The 22,064-nt window shown below is 46.9% G+C and overlaps 1 protein-coding gene across 1 annotated transcript in view; it reads left to right on the top strand.

Annotated features, from left to right (window-relative positions):
* The window catches only part of CLCN5 (chloride voltage-gated channel 5), an 86,536-nt gene that overhangs the window by 60,324 nt on the left and 4,148 nt on the right, over positions 1 to 22,064 (top strand). The window contains 6 exon segments of the mRNA XM_082264244.1: positions 3 to 30; positions 33 to 58; positions 2,206 to 2,286; positions 9,510 to 10,055; positions 13,282 to 13,468; positions 16,940 to 17,338. Coding sequence (XP_082120370.1) covers positions 3 to 30; positions 33 to 58; positions 2,206 to 2,286; positions 9,510 to 10,055; positions 13,282 to 13,468; positions 16,940 to 17,338 — 1,267 coding nt within the window.

Raw genomic sequence — 22,064 nt, 5'->3', positions numbered from 1 at the left:
GGAACATCCTGTGCCACCTTTTCACCAAGTACGCAAAAATGAAGCCAAGAGAAGAGAGGTAAACATGCAACTTTAGAATTTTTCATGCTTTCCCTATGTCCTTCATTAAAGTAGAACTATAGGCAAATTTTTATTTTTTCATTTTGGATAGAGTAAGGCCCTGTTCACACCTAAGCATTTTTCAGCTGTTAAAACGCACATGTCTATAGTTTCAAAACGTTCAACAATCAAAATCCTATTCATCTCAATGGCCACATATGAGCGTTTTCTCGCCTGAAGCTCAAAAAAGTACATGAGCTTCTTTTTGGCAGGTTACAAGTGTTTTTGTTAGATGTCAATGCCTGCCTCTAAATATCTTCAAAAAACACCTGAAAAAAAGCCCAAAACAACACCTGAAAAAAAACCTCAGGTGTGAATGGAGCCTTAGGGAGGGTTATAACCCCGTCAAGATTTTTTTTTTTTTTTAACCATCTGTATCCCATTGGGGAGATATCCCTTCACTTCCTGTCCCATAGCAAACAGGAAGTTAGAGGAATTCCCTGCAAATTAAAGGAATTCTTTGGGATCCCCCCCCAGATCACCAGAACTAGTGTCACCATCGGAATATTTCCCCTCCAACTCCTTTTCTGGGGACAACATAAAATGTTGGGATTTTTTCGCCTGACAAGTAGCAGACCGTGCTGTGCAATTGGGAACTGTTCTAATAGGAACGACACAAGTCGCTCCGACTTAGAAAAAGGTTCCTGCACTACTTCGGGGCGACATCGGAGCGACTTGCATTGACTTCCATTATTTGAAGTCGTTGCAAGCCGCGCCGAAGTCGCGGTGCACGGGCGACGGCATAACTCGCCCGAAGTTGTGTCGCCCTAGTGTGAACCGACACTGAGACAATGCTGTATGTACTTTTTTAAAAATAAATTGTTGCAAAAGGTAATGCGCTAGGCTGGTGCTCCCTCTGTGTTTTTTTCCTTTTAGAGGTTTATCTGGGTTCCCCTGACCTTTAGGGAGTGGCAGCACAGCGGAAATGGCGGCTAAACCAGCGGAGTCACGTTTCTAAAAGATCAAGCCACACAGTGACCCCTCAAGCGCAGGATTATAAATTAATTTTTTCTAGTATGACAGCGGTCCCATGTCTGTTGACATCCGCCGCCCCATAGAGATCAATAGGTGGTCCGATCGGGTCCGCCTAAAAAAACAGACAGGTGGACCCAATTGGTCCGCTGGTGTGAAAGGGGCCTTAGGGTTTTGTAGTTTTACAAGAAAACATAAGAAGAGGAAACCCCAAACAAACAGTAAAGACCGTGGCATATATTTCCACAGAATTTCGCCCATGAGCAACACTAAGCCCCTGTTCACACTAAATGCGGCTTTAAAATCGTGCAACTTCACTTGAAATCGCATAATTTCAAAGCCACATATCAGTGCGACTTAATGCATGTCCATGCAAGTCGCACCTGAAATCACCAAACATTGTGCAGGAGCTAATTTTACAAAATAGGCGCGACACCGCAAAACTGGCCGTCGCACCGGATCCTATAGACGCACATGTCTATGCAAGTCACCCCTGAAATCGCCAAACATCGTGCAGGAGCTAATTTTCCAAATGGGCGCGGCACCGCGAAACTGGCCTTCGCACCGGATCCTATAGACGCACATGTCTATGCAAGTCGTCCCTGAAATCGCCAAACTGTGCAGGAGCTAATTTTCCAAAATGGCCGTCGCACCGATTTTGACCTTTTCCATTGCTGGCAATAGGGTGCGACTTGGACATGTCAAGTTGCACCGGTGTGAACGGGGGGGGGGGGGGGGGGTTTAGAGTCAAAGTAATGTTTTACAGTAAAATACAGCTAATTCAGGGATAGAAAAAAGAGAGATATATCCAAAAATTATACATAAGACTGTTTTACTCCCCACTTCTTACTAAAGAAAAGGGGTAAAACTAAGAGTAACAAAATAAAACATGAAAAATGACCGGTCCGCTTTATTAGTGTTTTGTCTGAACAGCTACTGTACTTGTAGGTTGAAATACAAATGTCTGAAAAATGGAGAAGCGGGGGATCATGGGGGGTACAAAGGTCCTTTGATAGAGCTATACATAGCCTTAGAAGTATATCATTCTGTGTCTCGTGCTCTTCAACTGCAATACGCAGTTAGTACATTGCTGTACATTGTGACAATGGTGACACTTTTTTTCTTAATAATCAGGTGCTGTCTGCTGCAGCTGCTGCTGGAGTGTCCGTGGCCTTTGGTGCTCCCATCGGAGGAGTCCTGTTCAGCCTGGAGGAGGTAATTGCATATTTAAAGTGTGAAATAAAAAAATTAAAAAAAGCATATTTTGTCCATTTCTGCACTACATGCACATTTCCCCATTTTTTTCATCCCTTTAACCATGCTGCAGGTACAGAAAAATAACTTTTGATGGGCCAGAAATTCAGTGTGCTCCTACCTTCCTCTTTGACGTGACAACACCGCTTTAAATTCCTAAGTATGTGGTGTCAGCCCTGCCTACATCATTTGTGATGGATTACAGAGAACACCGACCTCTCCTCCCCCTCCTCATTGCCATAACTCCTTCTCTTATTTCCATAACCCCTCCTCTTATCATTTCCATAACCCCTCCTCTTATCATTTCCCTAACCCCCTCCTCTTATTATTGCCATAACCTCTCCTCTTATCATTGCCATATCCCTCCTCTTTTCATTGCCATAACCCCTCCTCTTTTCATTGCCATAACCCCTCCTCTTTTCATTGCCATAACCCCTCCTCTTTTCATTGCCATAACCCCTCCTCTGTTCATTGCCATAACCCCTCCTCTTTTCATTGCCATAACCTCTCCTCTTTTCATTGCCATAACCCCTCCTCTTTTCATTGCCATAACCCCTCCTCTTTTCATTGCCATAACCCCTCCTCTTATCCTTGTCATACCCCTCCTCTTATCCTTGTCATACCCCTCCTCTTATCATTGCCATACCCCTCCTCTTATCATTGCCATGCCTCTCCTCTTTTCATTGCCATGCCCCTCCTCTTATCATTGTCATGCCCCTCCTCTTTTCATTGTCATAACCCCTCCTCTTATCATTGCCATAACCACTCCTCTTATCATTGCCATAACCCCTCCTCTTATCATTGCCATAACCCCTCCTCTTATCATTGCCATAACCCCTCCTCTTATCATTGCCATAACCCCTCCTCTTATCCTTGTCATACCCCTCCTCTTATCCTTGTCATACCCCTCCTCTTATCATCTTATCATTGCCATACCCCTCCTCTTATCATCTTATCATTGCCATAACCCCTCCTCTTATCCTTGTCATACCCCTCCTCTTATCCTTGTCATACCCCTCCTCTTATCATGTCATACTCTTCGTCTTATCATTGCCATGCCTCTCCTCTTATCATTGCCATACCCCTCCTCTTATCCTTGTCATACCCCTCCTCTTATCCTTGTCATACCCCTCCTCTTATCCTTGTCATACCCCTCCTCTTATCCTTGTCATACCCCTCCTCTTATCCTTGTCATACCCCTCCTCTTATCCTTGTCATACCCCTCCTCTTATCCTTGTCATACCCCTCCTCTTATCCTTGTCATACCCCTCCTCTTATCCTTGTCATACCCCTCCTCTTATCATCTTATCATTGCCATACCCCTCCTCTTATCATCTTATCATTGCCATAACCCCTCCTCTTATCCTTGTCATACCCCTCCTCTTATCCTTGTCATACCCCTCCTCTTATCATGTCATACTCTTCGTCTTATCATTGCCATGCCTCTCCTCTTATCATTGCCATACCCCTCCTCTTATCCTTGTCATACCCCTCCTCTTATCCTTGTCATACCCCTCCTCTTATCATCTTATCATTGCCATAACCCCTCCTCTTATCCTTGTCATACCCCTCCTCTTATCCTTGTCATACCCCTCCTCTTATCATGTCATACTCTTCGTCTTATCATTGCCATGCCTCTCCTCTTATCATTGCCATACCCCTCCTCTTATCCTTGTCATACCCCTCCTCTTATCCTTGTCATACCCCTCCTCTTATCATCTTATCATTGCCATAACCCCTCCTCTTATCATCTTATCATTGCCATAACCCCTCCTCTTATCCTTGTCATACCCCTCCTCTTATCATCTTATCATTGCCATAACCCCTCCTCTTATCCTTGTCATACCCCTCCTCTTATCCTTGTCATACCCCTCCTCTTATCATTGTCCTACCCTTCGTCTTATCATTGCCATAACCCCTCCTCTTTTCATTGCCATAACCCCTCCTCACTTCCCCCTTCTCATTTCCATAAATCCTTTTTCTCATCTCTCCCTCATCATTCCTCCCGCCTAAAAACCCCTTCTACAACTGCTCCTCTCCTCTCCATTACCCCACCTCCACCTCCTCCTCTACTTCCCCTTTCTCACCTCTATAACACATTCCTCCTTATTTTCCTTCTTTTCCTTCTTCCTCGCCCTCATAACCCCTCCTCCCCCTAAAAAAAAAAAAAAACAGCAATAACTCCTCCTAGTCTCCTCCCCTCTCCATTGCCCCACCTCCTCATCTACTTCCCCTTTCTCACCTCCATAACCCATTCCTCCTTATCTCCTTCCCCCCTGCCTTCATAACCCCTCCTATTCAACTCCAAAACCCACCTCCTTTTCTTCATAACCCTTTCTCTTCACCTCAAAAACTCCTCCTCCTTGCCTTCATAACCCTTCCTCTACACTTTTGTGGGGGGAATTGGCAAATAAAAAACATAAAAAATAATCTAGCATATACAGTTGCGTCACAAGTCATATTGTAATTGAATGTTATTAGAAATGACTTTTCCTTTTCAATCTGAAGCGCTGTAATCTGTAAAATGCAATATGGCCACCTGGAGGCATTCTGTGCACAGTTGGTATAGAGAATGCCCCCCAGGAATGTCATTTCCTGCTTGTGTGATTGGCTCACTGGTCTTCTTAGAAGTCTTCACTAAGATACAAGTCAGATTTTGGGCATCCTCTGCAACACAAATGTCATTGTTGGTGAGATACTCCGAAAGGGAAATTGCATCCAAAGGGATGCATACCCTGACACTTTTCTCATTAGAACCCTGCAGCAGCTGATTGAGAATGATAAAAACACTCCCAATCACATTAACTCTGAACATGGAAACGGAGAAACCGCTATTTTTTCAGAATATATAAAGGAATCTGCTACAGTTTGTCAAAATTCTTGCAATGTGCCTAGATCACCCAGAGGGGGAATGTTTTTTTTTTTTTTTTTTTTCTCAGCAAAAGTGGAGTGGGGAAGTAAAAATTAAAGCGGAACTAAACCTACCTCTTCTGTAATGGTCTGGGTCCCTCCCCAGTGCCAGTCTTCAGGCATCTCCATTGGCTTGTGCAGGGTGACAATATTCCAGCACATGCACAGAAGTCGGTCACCCCAGCACACAGGGACCCGTGCTGGTGATGTAATCTGAGCTGTGCATGCGCAGGTAGTTTACACGTCGCTAAAAACGGCTAGCAGGCAGGTAGGTGTATTGTATCGCAGACCAGACGTTGCATGTTTCTTCTGCGATAACACTCTGCCTGCTCGCAGTTTCTTCTACATGAGCTTTCAGTTCTGCTTTATGTTGCTTTTGTTACCCCTTTGGCGCCTAAGAATAAAACAAATCTAAATGCCTAGGCACAATTTTGAAACTTTGACATGGGTTAGTAAAACCGTACATATACTTTGTGCATCCATGTCGATTGTACCTTGTTTTTTTTAGGACAAATTGGGCTTTTTTTGGTAGTAAATGGTAATGAATATCTCCTGATTTTTTTTTTTTTTTATTATTATCAAAGGAAAACTGGCCCAAAATAATAAAAAAAAATAAAAATATATATATATATATATATATATATATATATATATATATATATATATATATATATATTTAAAATGTACCTGTATATTACTTGCTACTACTTTCATCAAAGAGCAATGCAAATTAAATTCTCCTGCACCTAATGAGCACAGAAATACCACATATGTGTATGTTAGTTGTTTGTTCCTTTAGTACAGCCCAAAAACAATAGTGCTCCATTTTATTTTTTTTTTTTTTTTTTATCTGAGATAAAACACTCTGATACTATAAAAAACTAAAAAAAATCCTGTCCCAAAAAAATAAATAAATAAATACTGATCCTGACCTTGACCCAAACACTAGCCCTGACACTGACCTAGATCAAACCTTGATCTAGGTATTTATTTATTTTTTATTACTAATTTTATTTTTTTATTTTTTCACACTTTTTTTTCTGCAAGAAGAGAGAAAAAAAACTAAAAAAATCCTGTCCCAAAAAAATAAATAAATAATAAATACTGATCCTGACCTTGACCCAAACACTAGCCCTGACACTGACCTAGATCAAACCTTGATCTAGGTATTTATTTATTTATTTATTTTTTATTACTAATTTTATTTTTTTATTTTTTCACACTTTTTTTTCTGCAAGAAGAGAGAAAAAAAACTAAAAAAATCCTGTCCCAAAAAAATAAATAAATAATAAATACTGATCCTGACCTTGACCCAAACACTAGCCCTGACACTGACCTAGATCAAAACTTGATCTAGGTATTTTTTTATTTATTTATTTTTTATTACTAATTTTATTTTTTTATTTTTTCACACTTTTTTTTTTCTGCAAGAAGAGAGAGAAAAAAAGAAAAGAAAAAAAAAACAGGGGCGGGCTTCACAGTAACTGATCACTTTGATAGCCAATCAGAGGCCATCACAGCGATCAGGTCCAATCCTTGGTCCGGGCCTGGGGCTCTCGTGAGACCCCAGTCTCTGTGCTGGGAGCGCGCCATGCAGCAGCACGGGAGATACGCAAATATGCGGGCCTCTGATGGATACAGAGAAGCCTCAATTTTTGCCAATCCTGGACCTATGCGGGCCTCTGAAAACTGGTCCAAAATAGTAAAAAAATATATTTTTTAAAAAATGTAGCTGTATATTACTTGCTACTACTATAACCTTCCATCAAAGAGCAACGCAAATTAAATTCTCCTGCACCTAATGAGCGCAGACATACCACATATGTGTATGTTAGTTGTTTGTACCTGTATTACAGCCCAAAAACAATAGTGCTCCGTTTTTTTTTTTTTTTTATCTTAGCTAAGACACTGATCCTAAAAAAAAAAAAAAAAAATCCTGTCCCAAAGAAAATAAATAAATACTGATCCTGACCTTGACCCAAACACTAGCCCTGGCGCTGACCTAGATCAACCCTTGATCTAGGTATTTTTTTTATTTATTTAATTTTTTTTATTATTATTATTATTATTATTATTAATAATTTTATTTTTTTTAAAAAAAAAAACAAAAAAAACAGGGGCAGGCTTCACAGTAACTGATCACTTTGATAGCCAATCAGAGGCCATCACAGCGATCAGGTCCAGCCCTTGTTACGGGGCCTGGGGCTCTCGTGAGACACCAGTCTCTGTGCTGGCGAGCGCGCCGTGCAGCGCGCTCCCCGCACAAAGGGAGATACCCAGATATGTGGGCCTCTGATGGTTACAGAGAAGCCTCTATTTTTGCCAATCCTGGACCTATACTTTGTTCCCTAAAGAAAACTACATCGGGACAAGTATAGTGCTTATGTAACACAAGCTGAAAGAGACCCTGTCACCAACATAAAAACTTGCAGATAAAAGCACAGAAAAATAATTTATATTAAATTCTTTTGCAGTGTTTTTCCATTGTACAGATTATTTTTATTTGTGCCTGTGGACTTAAAATGGTAGTGGTCGTAAAGTTTTACTACTCCCAGGAGAGTCCGTTCCCTAGAACAGCCCCCTCCTTCCTTGCACGTCATAATCTGCTTTTCTTTTTGGAGTATCTAATTACTGACTGTGTTGGCCCAGCTCCTCCACCCCTCCCCTCCCTACATAACCTTTTAAGTAAACAACAATAACCACCTCCTGCGCACAACTGTGGTGCCCAGACCCCGATGATTCTCACTCACTTCAATTCTGAAAGGAGATCGCCACACTTTGCTGCCCTCTTAGGACTGGGGAAGCTCTGATATCATAGTACAAATGCAAAAAAAACAAGAGGATGCACCAGCCTAGCGCATTCTCTTATTATACCATTCATTAATAAAAACATAATAGATGAGTACTCACAAACGACTGTGAATCACAAACGCAGCAAAATCATCAAAGACAATGTTGCTGGATCTACTGCATGTGTTCCTAGGCTCGGGAAGATGCCATCTGGATCTATTCGGCTTACGGGTTTCAAGGGGTATCCCCTCTTCATCAGAGCCAAGTGAAGCTTATGTGTTTCCAGGGGTATCCCCCTTCATCAGAGTCAGGTGAAGCTTACGTATTTCCAGAGGTATCCCCTTTCTTTAGAGCTAGGTGAAGCTTACGTGTTACCAGGGGTATCCCCCTTCATCAGAGCTAGGTGAAAGTTACATGTTTCCAGAGGTATCTCTTCTTCATCAGAGCCAGATGAAGCTTATGTGTTTCAAGGGGTATCGCCTTTTCAGTAGAGCCAGGTGAAGCTTGCGTGTTTTAAGGGGTATCCCCCCCCCCTTCATCAGAGCCAGGTGAAGCCTACATGTTTCCAGGAGTATCCCCCATTTACCAGAGTCAGATGAAGCTTACATGTTTCAAGGGGTTCCCCCCTTCATCAGAGCCAGATGAAACTTATGTGTTTCGAGGAGTTTCCCCCCTTTATCAGAGCCAGATGAAGCTCTTATGAAGAGGGAATACCTCTCAAAATGTTTGAGCCAGTATAGATTTAGGTGGCACCTTCCCAGTTTGGGGTCTTTTAGACCCCCAGATCCCTCCACAAGAGTACCGATATGCAATGGCCAAAATATCGGTTTTGGCAACAAAAAAACAATATCGGTCGATCACTAAAACAAAGTAACGCTCACATGCTTGCCGATCAATGCAGGCAAGGGTGTACCAAGAGGGCCACAGCGTGGCGTGCGTCTGACGCGTTTCGTCATAAAAAAGACATCATCGAAGGCTATAATAAGGCTTACCTATAGGTAGTGTAAATATCTCCTAAACTTGCACCGTTTAGGAGATATTTACTGCACATGCAGCCGCTGACATCACTGATGCATCCCACCCGTGCCGTTCGTTCAGAGCCTTGTGCTGTAAACCGGGGCACGCAAGCGCAGGAGTGACGTTGCTGCGGCTCCAGCCAGTCACAGAGTCAGTCTGCGAACCCTTAAAGCAAGATGGGTGAAGATGGAAGCACCTGCAGCTCTGACATCTTGGTGCTGGAAGGGCTTTGTTTTAAGGTAAGTTTAACATAATGTGCTAGTATGCGATGCATACTAGCATATTATAACATTACCTTGCAGGGTATGAAAAAAAAAAAAAAAAAGTCTAGCGGTTTACAAATGCTTTAAATGCTGATATAATCTTATGGGAAGATTGTTGTTGAGTGAATAGTCTGGCAGTGACATCCCTTTACATGTATGTCCCCATTGACTTTACTGTGTTTACAGCCGTTATTTTTCTTGTAGGTGAGCTATTATTTTCCACTGAAGACACTTTGGAGGTCGTTCTTCGCTGCGTTGGTAGCAGCTTTTACATTGCGCTCCATCAATCCCTTCGGGAACAGCCGCCTAGTCCTGTTTTATGTGGAGTTTCACACTCCCTGGCATCTGGTCGAACTCATCCCATTCATCCTCCTTGGGATCTTTGGAGGTCTGTGGGGAGCCTTCTTCATCCGGGGAAACATTGCTTGGTGCCGTCGAAGGAAGACCACGAAGCTGGGCCACTATCCGGTGACGGAGGTCTTGGCGGTCACCGCCATCACAGCGGTTTTAGCGTTTCCTAACGAGTACACTCGAACGAGTTCCAGCGAACTGATCTCGGAGCTTTTCAATGACTGCGGGCTGCTGGATTCATCCAAACTTTGCGATTACAGTAATGGTGACTTCAATAGTACGAATGTCGGTAATCTGCCCGACCGCTCAGCCGGTAGTGGAGTCTACACTGCGTTGTGGCAGCTGTCGTTAGCATTAATATTTAAAGCCGTCATCACCATCTTTACATTCGGTATCAAGGTAAGGAGTGGGGTGGTATGCTGTGTTTGTATGGGAATGTCTAAAAGCTGTTATTTTACCTGTTGCCACCCGTGTAACACATATGTGGGGTGGCAAAAGGGTGGGCTTTAACATCCACACACCGCGCATATGTGTCGCTGGGCTGCCGATGTTTCTGTGCTGAGAGCGCGCTCGCTGTGCATTCCTAGGGCAGAGACCGAATTGTCAAAGACCGCTCTCAGTCCTCACTAACGATCCGTATCGAAAGGGACCCGCTCCTGACCATTTGACCACTGTGACAACCAATCACAGTGATCAGATGATTGACACTCCTTCCTGCCCCCCCAGGGGTTCAGAACTTTTTAAAGGAACCCTGGACTGAACAGAAAGGTTACTTGGAGCCCTCACTAATTGGCATTTGAAGTGGAAATGCAATTATATTAGTAAATATAAACTGCTAAATACCTTTTCTCATCAGCAGTATATAGCAGTCTTTTTGATTACTTTCACCCAAAACCAGACGTGATGCCGCTCTGGTCCTCCAAGGCCATGATCTGGTCTCTGTTCATTTCTGCTCACAGTCTGATCATTTCTCAGAAGGTGCGGTAAAAACAGTAAGCCCGAGAAACACCAGCAAGGGGGGCAGTGTGATCTCCCGCTGATTCTGAAAGTGATCCAGCGGCTAATGAGCCACTCTGACTGCTTTCTTGAGAAAGCCGGGCGTCAGCTGAAAAAAAACAATATGGGGGTTTTAGCTGATTAACTTCAACCATAACCCTGGTAAACCATTTGCAAACTGCAATGTATATACAGTAAAACCTTGGATTGCGAGCTTAATTCGTACTGGAAACATGCTTGTAATCCAAAGCACTCCTATATCAAGGCAAATTTCCCCATAAGAAAAAATGGAAACTCAGATGATTCGTTCCACAACAATTTATTCAGTTTAAGTCTTTCAGTTTACAGTCCATATAAAAAGATTATATTATAGCAATGTGATAGGTTGTGTAACCATAAAATGTCCATCCACAAATGGCCGCCTCCACAAGGGAATTGGAAGCAAAATCCAGCGGGAGCTGCAGAGTATAAAAGAGAAGAGAGGCGCCTCTAAGTGTAGTGATATGGTTACTTTTAATGAAGGTTCAACATTTAGTAACTCACATGGTTGATGATTAAAACAGATACATCTAAGTATGCCGGCATCTGGGGGTAAAGCTGTCCACATAGACCATCCTCCGCACCGCCGGCTCTCAATATCGTCAGTCTGCAACCGTGACTGGACCCTGCAGTAGAGCGATCTGAAAGCGAGGCTTGAAACGCTCTTGGAGCGCAGTGTGGAAGGGATGGGTGACGTAGATGGCGGTGGACAACTTTACCTCAGATGCCTACATACTTAGATGGGCCTCTTTTAATCATCAACCATGCGAGTTGCTAAATGTTGTACCTTAAAAAAATGTAACCATATAGCTACACTTAGAGGCGCCTTTCTTCGCTTTTTTACTCAGTTGTGATGTGACGCTGCTTGTTTTTTAAGAGAAAATTGATAAAACATTTTTTGCTTGTCTTGCAAAACACTCTCAGACCAAGTTACTCTCATTCCAAGGTTATACTGTATACATATTGCGGTCGGCAAGTGGATAAGCTATGAAAAATCTTCAGCATTATAGATCAAGTCTAATTAACTGCGACCAACTACAGCCCTGGCCAAAAGTTTTGAGAATGACACCAATTTTAGGTTTCACAAGGTCTGCTGCCTCAGTTTTTTTGATGCCAGTTTGCATAAATTCCAGATTGTTATGAAAAGTGATCAGATGAATTGCAATCAATTGTAAAGTCCCTCTTTGCCATGAAATTGAAATGAATCCCATAAAAAAAAAACATTTCCACTGCATTTGTGAAGAAGGCTTCAGGGCGCCCGAGAAAGTCCAGCAAGGACCGGGACCATCTACTACAGTTGATTCAGCTGGGGGATCGGGGTACCACCAGTGCTCAGGAATGGCAGCAGGCAGGTGTCAGTACATCTGCACTCACAGTAAGGAGATGACTTTTGGAGGATGGCCTGGTGTCAAGAAGGGCAGCAAAAAAGCCACGTCTCTCCAGGACAAACATCAGGGACAGACTGATATTCTGCAAAAAGTACAGGGATTGGACTGCTGAGGACTGGGGTAAAGTCACCCCCCTTCTGATTTTTTTGGGGCATCCAGAAAAAACCTTGTCTGGAGAAGAAAAGATGAGCACTACCATCAGTCCTGTGTCAAGCCAACAGTAAAGCATCCCGAGACCATTTATGTGTGGGTTTCCTTCTTAGCCAAGGGAGTGGGATCACTCACAATTTTGCCTAAGAACAGTTTGATGAGGAACTTCTCCCAACCATCCAAGAACAGTTTGATGAGGAACCAAGAATGGTACAAAAACATCCTCCGAGAGGAACTTCTCTCAACCATCCAAGAACAGTTGGATGAGGAACAACGCCCTTTCCAGCATGATGGAGCACCTTGCCATAAGGCAAAAGTGATAACTAAATGGCTTGGGGAACAAAACTTCTACATTTTGGGTCCATGGCCAGGATACTCCCCAGAACTTAATCACATTGAGAACTTGTGGTCAATCCTCAAGAGGCGGGTGAACAAAAAACCCCACAAATTCTGGCAGGCTCCAGTCATTGATTATGCAAGAATGGGCGGCCATCAATCAGGATGTGGCCCAGAAGTTGATTGACAGCTAGCCAGGGGGAATTGCAGAAGTCTTGAAAAAGAAGGATCAACACTGCAAATATTGGCTCTTTGCATAAACTTCATGTGATTGTCAATAAAAGCCTTTGACACTTATGAAATGCTTGTAATTATATTTCAGTATACCAGAGTAACATCCGACAAAAAGATCTAAAAACATTGAGGCAGCAGACTTTGTGAAAATTTTATATTTTTGTCTTTCTCAAAACTTTTGGCCACAGCTGTACTACTAGTTATTATCTTCTGACTGCTGTTGGTGCTCAGAGAAGTGTAATAGCTCCCTATACTTAATGACATTGTACAGATCTCCACTCTCCATTGAACTGTACTGGTATTCTATTGTATTGTATTACTTATCGCAGTTATCTGTTCTGGTGGTAAGGGGTCATTTAATATTGGATAGATTGCAGATTTCTACTAGCGGTGATCAGATTAATCTGCTTATTGTTTTTGATTTCTCATTTAGAAATGTTTGTAAAATGACATGGTTACATCATCGATTTCTTTGTATGTAGGTGCCTTCAGGTCTCTTCATCCCGAGTATGGCTGTGGGGGCCATAATGGGAAGAATTATGGGGGTCAGTATGGAGCAGCTGGCGTTCCACCACCGTGATTGGTTCCTCTTCAAGGGATGGTGTAGCCAAGGAGCCGACTGCATTACTCCGGGACTATACGCCATGGTGGGAGCAGCTGCTTGCCTGGGTAAGTATTGTTCTCAACTTGCCAAAATTAGTCCTGTTGGGAGTGTTGCAAAAAGTCTTAAGTGGCCGTAAGTTTTGCCACAAAATATAAAGAAAGAAGCATCATAAAACTGCTGTAGGTATAAGGTAGGTTCAAAAAGGCTGCAGATTGTGATAGGCACGTCTTCATAGTACTGAGATTGCCCACCCCTTCCTGTCTCCTGCACATTTCTAAGGGTTTAAGTGGTTGTAAAATCTCAAGGTTTTTTTTGTAGGGATCGACCGATTATTGGCAAAGCTGATATATCGAGGGCCGATATGCATTTTTTCCGATATATCGGAATCGGCCACCAAGGTGACCGATATTTCGGGAAAGTGCTTGTACCGGAGTGATGCAACTAGAGGCATCACCCCGGTACCGGCGTCCATAGCCGACGGTCGGCTGTCTTGTAATCACAACCGATGCAGCTGAAAAGCCGCTCAGCTGTCATTACAAGGAGCGGGAGGGGACGTTCCCCCTCCTGCCACCTTCTGCGGCTCACCCGTGTCTCCCATCCCAGATCGATATCGGTCGATTACTACTTTTTTTACCTTCATGCATTCTATGGATAAAGGTAAAAACCTATTGTGCGCAGCAGCCCCCCTAATACTTAAGCCCCATAGCGATCCAGCGATGTGCACGAGAGCCTTGGCTCTCCAGGGACTCTCCCTCCTCATTGCAGCAGGAGGAGTCATTTGCTCCTATTGCTGTCAATCACAGCCAGTAAGCCAATGAGAAGCGAGGGGGAGGGGGGCAGGGCCAAGCCGCAGCTCTGTGTCTGAATGGACACGCAGAGCATCGGCTGTTTGCTCTGTGCGGCACTTGGCAGGAGGGAGGGGCTAGGAGCGCCGGGGGGTCTTTGTGGACCTTTCGCAGGTGGTAAAAATATAGTCTGTGATAGAAGTCCCTTTTCAGGAAAGCTGTTTCGATTTTGTTGATGAGACCATCTTTGAAAGCCCTATCTGCTAGTATGTGGGCCTCAGTTTGTAATCGTTGGAGAGGGTCCTGGTCCAGTTTGGAATGGATATGGGAGTCAGATAGACTACGTGAATGAGTCCATTCGTTGCTATCTTATTTAGGATGACGGTGCCGCCCCCTTTATCTGCAGGTTTGATGGTAAGATAAGGGTTCTGGGAGAACTGGCAGAGGGCCTGCCTCTCAGTTGGTGTAAGATTGAGTCACTGCTGGAAATGGGAAGCAGGGTGAGCTGAGCTGCTGAGTCACTGCTGGGAGTTGGGTTCAGGGTGAGCTAAGCTGCTGAGTCACTTATGGGAATGGGAAGCAGGGTGAGCTGTGCTGCTGAGTCGCTGCTGGGAGCAGGGTGAGCTGAACTGCTAAGTCATTGCTGGGAATGAGGAGCAGCGTGAGCTGAGCTGCTGAGTCGCTGTTGGGAGCAGGCTGAGCTACTGAGTTGCTGCTGGGATTGGGAGCAGGGTGAGCTGAACTGCTAAGTCATTGCTGGGAATGAGGAGCAGGGTGAGCTGAGCTGCTGAGTCGCTGTTGGGAGCAGGCTGAGCTGCTGAGTTGCTGCTGTGATTGGGAGCAGGGTGAGCTGAGCTGCTGAGTCACTGTTGTGAGTTGGTTGCAGGGTGGGCTGAGTTGCTGAGTCGCTGCTGGGAATGGGGAGCAGGGTGAGCTGAGCTGCTGAGTCACTGCTGGGAATGGGGAGCAGGGTGAGCTGAGCTGCTGAGTCGCTGCTGAGATTTGGGAGCAGGGTGAGGTGAGCTGCTCAGTTGCTGCAGAGAATGGGCAGCAGGGTGAGCTGATCGGTTAAGTCGCTGCTGGGAGTTAGTACCCGGGTAAGCTAAACTGCTGAGTCGCTGCTGGGAATGGGGAGCTCCTGAGTCACTAAGGGTGAAGCAGACAGCTGCAGAGGTCAGTGTGGACTTGTTTTAAAGGTAATTTACTGTTTGTTCTGAAAACCGAAATACTTGCATGTTCATATTCTGGCCAGAACCCTCTGAAAGTGGTTCTGAAGCCTTAAAAAACTTTCACTGCTGCAGCTCCCTCCCAGCCCCCTCTTTTTTTCTTACCTGAGCCAAATCCAATGCAGCGAAGTTCACTACAGCAGTGGCTCCAGCCGCTGTCTCCCTCCTCAATGTGCAGCCATTGGGTCCCGCTGCTGTCAATCAAATGCTGTGACACCGGAGCAGGGGACGGGGCCCAGTCCCACTTTTTTGTGTCAATGAACGCGGCAACGGGACTCAGGAGTAAGCACGCACGGGTGCCCCCATGGAAAGTAGTTTTCCATGGGGGCACGTGCCGAAGAGGTGAGGCCTAGAGCACCAGCGGGGGACCCCAGAAGAAGAGGATTGGGGCTGCTCTGTGCATAAGAGTGCATTGTCCACTGTGCCTCCTGGAATATTCATGTCCATATATGCCAGGTGGCATAGCCTTTCATTCAGGAAGTGGGCAGGTCTATCAGTGCATCTTTGGGAGGCCTGCCTACTGAACCCGGATAAGCCGATGGGCCTCCCGATGACATCAGAACATGGAGGTGCGGGACAGTGGTGGCAGGGCATGAGAGGATCTCAGCAGGACAACGCTGGATCCGCTTCATGGGTCAATATCTGAAATGTGCACATACCACCTCCCGGTAGGTGGGGGGTATAAAAAAAAAAAAAGGTGGAGAACCACTCTAATAAAGCAAAAAATTCTGGTTTGTTCTGACTCCCAGCAATCACATTTTTGCCATGCTGATTTGTAGGGAAGCATGGACTCAATTGAACTATTTGGCCAATGTTTGTGCATTTTTGTTCTAAAAGTTCCTCCTTAGGATAGGGCAGGGAATATCCTCCTTGGGTTAGGGCAGGGAATTTCCTCCTTGGGTTAGGGCAGGAAAGTTCCTCCTTGAGTTAGGGCAGGAAAGTTCCTCCTTGGGTTAGGGCAGGTAAGTTCCTCCTTGGGTTAGGGCAGGTAAGTTCCTCCTTGGGTTAGGGCAGGAAAGTTCCTCCTTGAGTTAGGGCAGGAAAGTTCCTCCTTGGGTTAGGGCAGGAAAGTTCCTCCTTGGGTTAGGGCAGGTAAGTTCCTCCTTGGGTTAGGGCAGGTAAGTTCCTCCTTGGGTTAGGGCAGGAAAGTTCCTCCTTGGGTTAGGGCAGGAAAGTTCCTCCTTGGGTTAGGGCAGGTAAGTTCCTCCTTGGGCTAGGGCAGGCAAGTTCCTCCTTGGGCTAGGGCAGGCAAGTTCCTCCTTGGGCTAGGGCAGGCAAGTTCCTCCTTGGGCTAGGGCAGGCAAGTTCCTCCTTGGGCTAGGGCAGGCAAGTTCCTCCTTGGGCTAGGGCAGGCAAGTTCCTCCTTGGGCTAGGGCAGGCAAGTTCCTCCTTGGGCTAGGGCAGGGAAGTTCCTCCTTGGGCTAGGGCAGGGAACCTTTTTATTTGCTGCTTTTTATTTATTTATTTATATGAATATTTGTGATAGAAGCGTCTAACATTCAACTTCTACTTTTATCCATTGCAGGAGGAGCCACGCGCATGACCGTCTCCCTCGTAGTTATCATGTTTGAATTGACCGGCGGACTGGAATACATTGTGCCTTTAATGGCTGCGGCCATGACTAGCAAATGGGTAGCAGATGCCTTGGGAAGGGAAAGTATTTACGATGCCCACATCCATTTGAATGGATATCCTTTTCTGGAAGCCAAAGAAGAATTTAGCCATAAGACATTAGCCATGGATGTAATGCGTCCAAGGCGTAACGACCCGTCTCTGACAGTCATCACTCAGGACAGTATGACGGTGGCCGATATCGAGGCAGCAGTCAACGAAACGACGTACAGTGGATTTCCTGTTGTGGTTTCCCGAGAGTCTCAAAGGCTCATGGGCTTTGTGCTAAGACGAGATCTGATCATCTCCATTGGTAAGTCACTGGTTTTCTTTGGGTTTGAATCCAGGGGGCAGTAATACTACTTTTTTTTACCAGTTCAGCTCTTTGGACGTACTATGCATGTCCAAAGATTGAACCTTTACCCACTTAAAGCAGAGTTCCGGCCGTTCTCATATTTATTAAAAGTCAGCAACTACAAAAAGTGTAGCTGCTGACTTTTAATAAACACATACTCATCTGTCCCATGGTCCAGCAATGCGGCCTGGGGGAGCCTCGGTTCTTTCCGTCTTCTCTCTGCGGCTTTGGCATCTCTGGTGTGGGCACCCAGCTGTGACAGCTTGCGACTTGAAACCAAAATTTGCAACTATCACCTTTTTATTCTATGGGGCCTCTGCGTTCAGAAAATATATCATGTAATGGGGGTTTATGTAATTTTATTGCCAAAAATTTGGATTTCTCTTACGTCCTCCGACAGTTGCGCCTCCTCGAAGTCATCACTGTTGGGTATTGACTTCCCATCCGCAGGAGTAGCTAGGCATATAGACTTAGTCCAAAGACAAAAGGCATTAGGATATACACACCCATGGGGGCTGTCCCATCTGGTCAATACCCCTGCATCACCACTCCCAACTCAGTTTTAATCTGCCTAGCGTCAGGAGTAGTCAGGCTTCCCTGTGCTGGGGCTTCAGTCTCAGCCTTCCTAATCTTTTATTTGATTTTATTTAAAAATGTCAGTTTTTTTTTTACTTTACTAGCTGTTTATTTTGTCAGCTTCTAGTGTTAGTCTTCTCTTCAGATGAAGATGGATCATGCGGTGCTGGGACTCGGACTGACCGCCCTGGTTCTCCAGGGCAGAAGGGTCAGATGGACCCCCAGCCCGCCATCGAGCGTTCAGCTATGGTTCGCCCTGGCTTTACGAACGACCCATCCCTGTTCGCTGCAGGGATGCAGCCGTGAGGTGGCTACCTCACAGGACAAATCTGCGGTGCTGCAGTGTCATGTCCCTGGCTCACGGCACTCCCTGTCAGGTGAGGACAGCGGTTTTCCATGCATAGAGGCTTCCCACGCCATCTGGTACAGGTAAGTACTTCTGTGTGGGGCCTCTGTCTGGGGTGGCAGTCTGTGTTTCTGTGTGTTCCCCATGTCTGTGCATGCGTGACTCCCTGCGGCGATCGCTTGTGCAGATACTGTATATTGCCTGGGGGTCCCTTTTCCCTGTGTCACTTTGGTGCATTGTTGGGGGTGCAGACGTTTTTTGGTGTGACGACCGCAGCGGTGTATATTCGCGCGGTCCGCCATCTTGGCCATGGGCAGGCAGGGGTAGCTCCCCTGGGACGACACTGCCTGCTATTTTGGCGCCATCCGCCGCCATTTTGTGGGAGGTGGACGATCGGTCCGACCGCATGTTCGGCGGCAATTTTGGTGCAGCCTCCAATGCATTCCTATGGGGCAGCCATTTTCCCCGAGTCTGGCAGTCTATAGTCCAGCCTACTTCAGCAGCACTTCCTTTCCATCTGCAGCAGGACATCGGTAGCAACACTCTGCGGGCTCTTCAGGTTATCGCTCTCAATTTTCCTCTGTATTATCGCTTCTGGCTCAGTTTTCTCTTCTCCTTTTGGGGTCTTTGTCACTGTAGCTGTAGCGGTGGGCTGTGCATACCGCAGCGATTTTAAACGGGACAGTACACATTTTATTGCACTGTTTGTTGTTTCTGATAACTTGAGCAATGGATCTTTAGTGGGGGGGCCCCAGTTCTCCTGTGGCCCAGCTGCGACCCGATTTGGCTGCTGTGGTGGCGACTTTGGTGTCTAATATGGAAATGCTGATGTCTGAACGTGCTGCAAAAAAGAGGCCCAGATTGTCTCTCGCCTCTGATTCAGTTGGGGATATGGCTGCTGCTGCGAGTGTGCCCTTTTCAGGGTCCCGCTCATCCTTGGACCCCCCAGGGTCTGAGGGGGAGGCTGAGAATGGAGGGGGTTGATACCTCCTCCCCAGGGTCACCTGAAGAACGGGCGACCATGGATGAGTTAATTGTTTCTGTTAAGGAAACCTTGCATTTAGAGGATGAGCCCTGTCCTCTGGGCGTTGTGTCCTCATTTGGGACGCACAGGACCCGCAAGTCGGCGCAGGTTTTTCCCTGCCCAGCTGAGTTTCATTACACTGTTAATGAAATGTGGCGCACGTTGAAACGTCCATTCCTGGTACCTAGTCGGTTCAAATCGCTATATCCTTTTGCGCCGGCTACGGAATCACGATGGTGTGTGCCTCCACAGGTGGATCACACTGTGGCCATGTTAAACAAGGCTACCTTGGTTCCTACTGAGGATACCCCGGATTTCCGGGATCTCACGGACCGGCGGTTGGATTCTCTAGCTCGCCATTCCTATACGGTTCGTTGCTCAAACCCTTTTTCGCGTCCGTTCTGGTGGCTCTAGCGGTGGCTGATTGGACTAAAATTCTTAGGAGCAATCTCGTGTCTGATGGTGTTCCGCCTGCCCGGCTGGAAATGGTGGATCAGTTCCACCAAGGAGTCATGTATTTGTGTGATGCAGCCTTGAATGAGGCCCCCTTGGTGGCTCGCCTCTCTAGTGTCGCGGTGCTTCACCGGCGACTGATATGGCTGAAGAGCTGGTCGTTTGACCAGTCCTCACGGAAAACAGTTGCTGATTTTCCCTATGCTGGCTCTCGCCTTTTTGGCGAGGTGTTGGACACCCTGGTGAAAGGCGTTACGGGGGGCAAGAGCACTATGCTGCCCCAGAACCCGAAGAACAAGTCTTTTCGAGGCAAGCGGGGTTCTGCGCCTAGATCCAATCAGGGGTCCTTTCGTGCCTTTCGGAACCAATCCAAGGGCAAGCCCTTCAAGGCCCAGGGCAGTCGGAAGAAGCCCTGGGCGGGTAAGCAGAAATCCGGCAATGCCGGCTCGGCGGGTCAATCCGCCTCTGCCTGAAGGGGCGCCCTCACCCATTTCAGGGGTGGGGGGACGTTTGCGCGGTTTCCTCCAACCTTGGCTGCTCCGGATATCGGACAGGTGGGTTCTGGAAATCGTTCGATCGGGATACAAGATCGAATTCCTTTCCCGGCCGGTGGACAGATTCTTTCCCTCCAATCTTCATCTGCTTCCGGGGCGTCTTCAAGACTTGCATCAAGCGGTGCAGGACCTGCTTGCTCAGGGAGTGATTGTCCCGGTGCCTCATCGGGACAGGTTTCGGGGGTTTTATTCTAATCTGTTCACTGTGCCCAGAAAGGAGGGCAAAGTGCGTCCTATTCTAGACCTGAAAGCGCTGAACCGCTTTGTGCGTGTTCGGAAGTTCCGTATGGAGTCGGTGGTGGCCTCCTTGAGTCCAGGGGAATTCCTGGCCTCGATAGATCTAAAAGATGCGTACCTGCACATCCCCATTTTCGAGGGTCATCAGCGGTACCTTCGGTTTGCTATCGCAGAGGACCACTACCAGTTTGTGGCCTTACCTTTCGGTCTCGCTTCGGCACCAAGGGTGTTTACCAAAGTGTTGGCGCCGGTTCTGGGCCTGCTGAGGGCCCAGGGCATTGCGGTCTTGGGTTACCTGGACGATCTACTTCTGAGATCACGTGCCAGCCAGGACCTTGTGCGCGATCTGTCCACCACGGTGCAGACGCTCCAGGAGTTCGGATGGACCATCAACGTTCAAAAATCGATGTTGTCTCCATCGCTTCGTCTTCCCTACCTGGGAATGATTCTGGACTCTGCTCAGGCAAAGGTGTTCTTGCGGGAGGACAAGCTCCGGACTTTGCAGGACGAGCTCAGGTCCCTCAGGGACAACCCGTCCTCGTCACTCAGGACCTGTATGCGGGGCCTGGGGTTGATGGTTTTGGCCTTCGAGGCGATACCCTTTGCTCAGTTTCACACGTGGGCTCTCCAGGCGGAGATCCTGGCCAGGTGGGACAGACTACCTCAGTCCCTGGATCTGTGTGTCTCCCTGAGTCGTCAGACCAGATTGGCTCTTCTGTGGTGGCTCCAGTCCCCGTCGGTGGCGGAAGGCAAGTCCTTCTGTCCGTTGGTGTGGACGGTGATTACCACGGATACCAGCCTGTCGGGCTGGGGTGGAGTCCTGGGCAACCTGTCTGCCCAGGGCACTTGGTCGAAAGAAGAATCCTCCTTCCCGATAAATGTGCTGGAAATGCGAGCGATAAAACTCTGTCTCTTCCAGTGGTCGGGCCGTCTTCGGGGCCGTCCTGTCCGGGTACAGACGGACAATGCTACCGCGGTGGCTTACATCAACCACCAAGGGGGCACCAGGAGTGCTCGGGCGGCCCGGGAGGTGACCGACATTCTGTCTTGGGCCGAGGCTCATGTCCCGGCGATCTCGGCAGTTCACATTCCGGGTGTGGAGAATTGGCAGGCCGACTATCTGAGCCGCCAGACCCTGGAACAGGGGGAATGGTCCCTACACCTGGAGGTCTTTCAAATGCTGTGTGCGAGGTGGGGATCCCTGGACGTGGATCTGTTCGCATCCCGGCTAAATCAAAAGGTGGAAAGGTTCGTGGCAAGAACGCGCGATCCGTTGGCGGACGCCTCGGATGTGTTGGTAGCCCCCTGGCATCAGTATCGTCTGATGTATGCCTTTACTCCGATTCAGTTGCTATCCCGGTTCCTCCGCAGATTGGTCTCGGAACCGCACCTGTTGATTCTGGTGGCTCCGGACTGGCCACGCCGGTCCTGGTACGCCGACATTGTTCACCTGGCAGTGGCGCCTCCGTGGCGTCTGCCTCTGCAGGAAGATCT

This window comes from Pelophylax lessonae (assembly GCF_965119305.1).
Source record: "Pelophylax lessonae genome assembly, chromosome: 7".
Classification (NCBI taxonomy): domain Eukaryota; kingdom Metazoa; phylum Chordata; class Amphibia; order Anura; family Ranidae; genus Pelophylax; species Pelophylax lessonae.
Note: the sequence above shows the minus strand (reverse complement) of the source record. Positions and strands in the feature narration are given on the sequence as shown.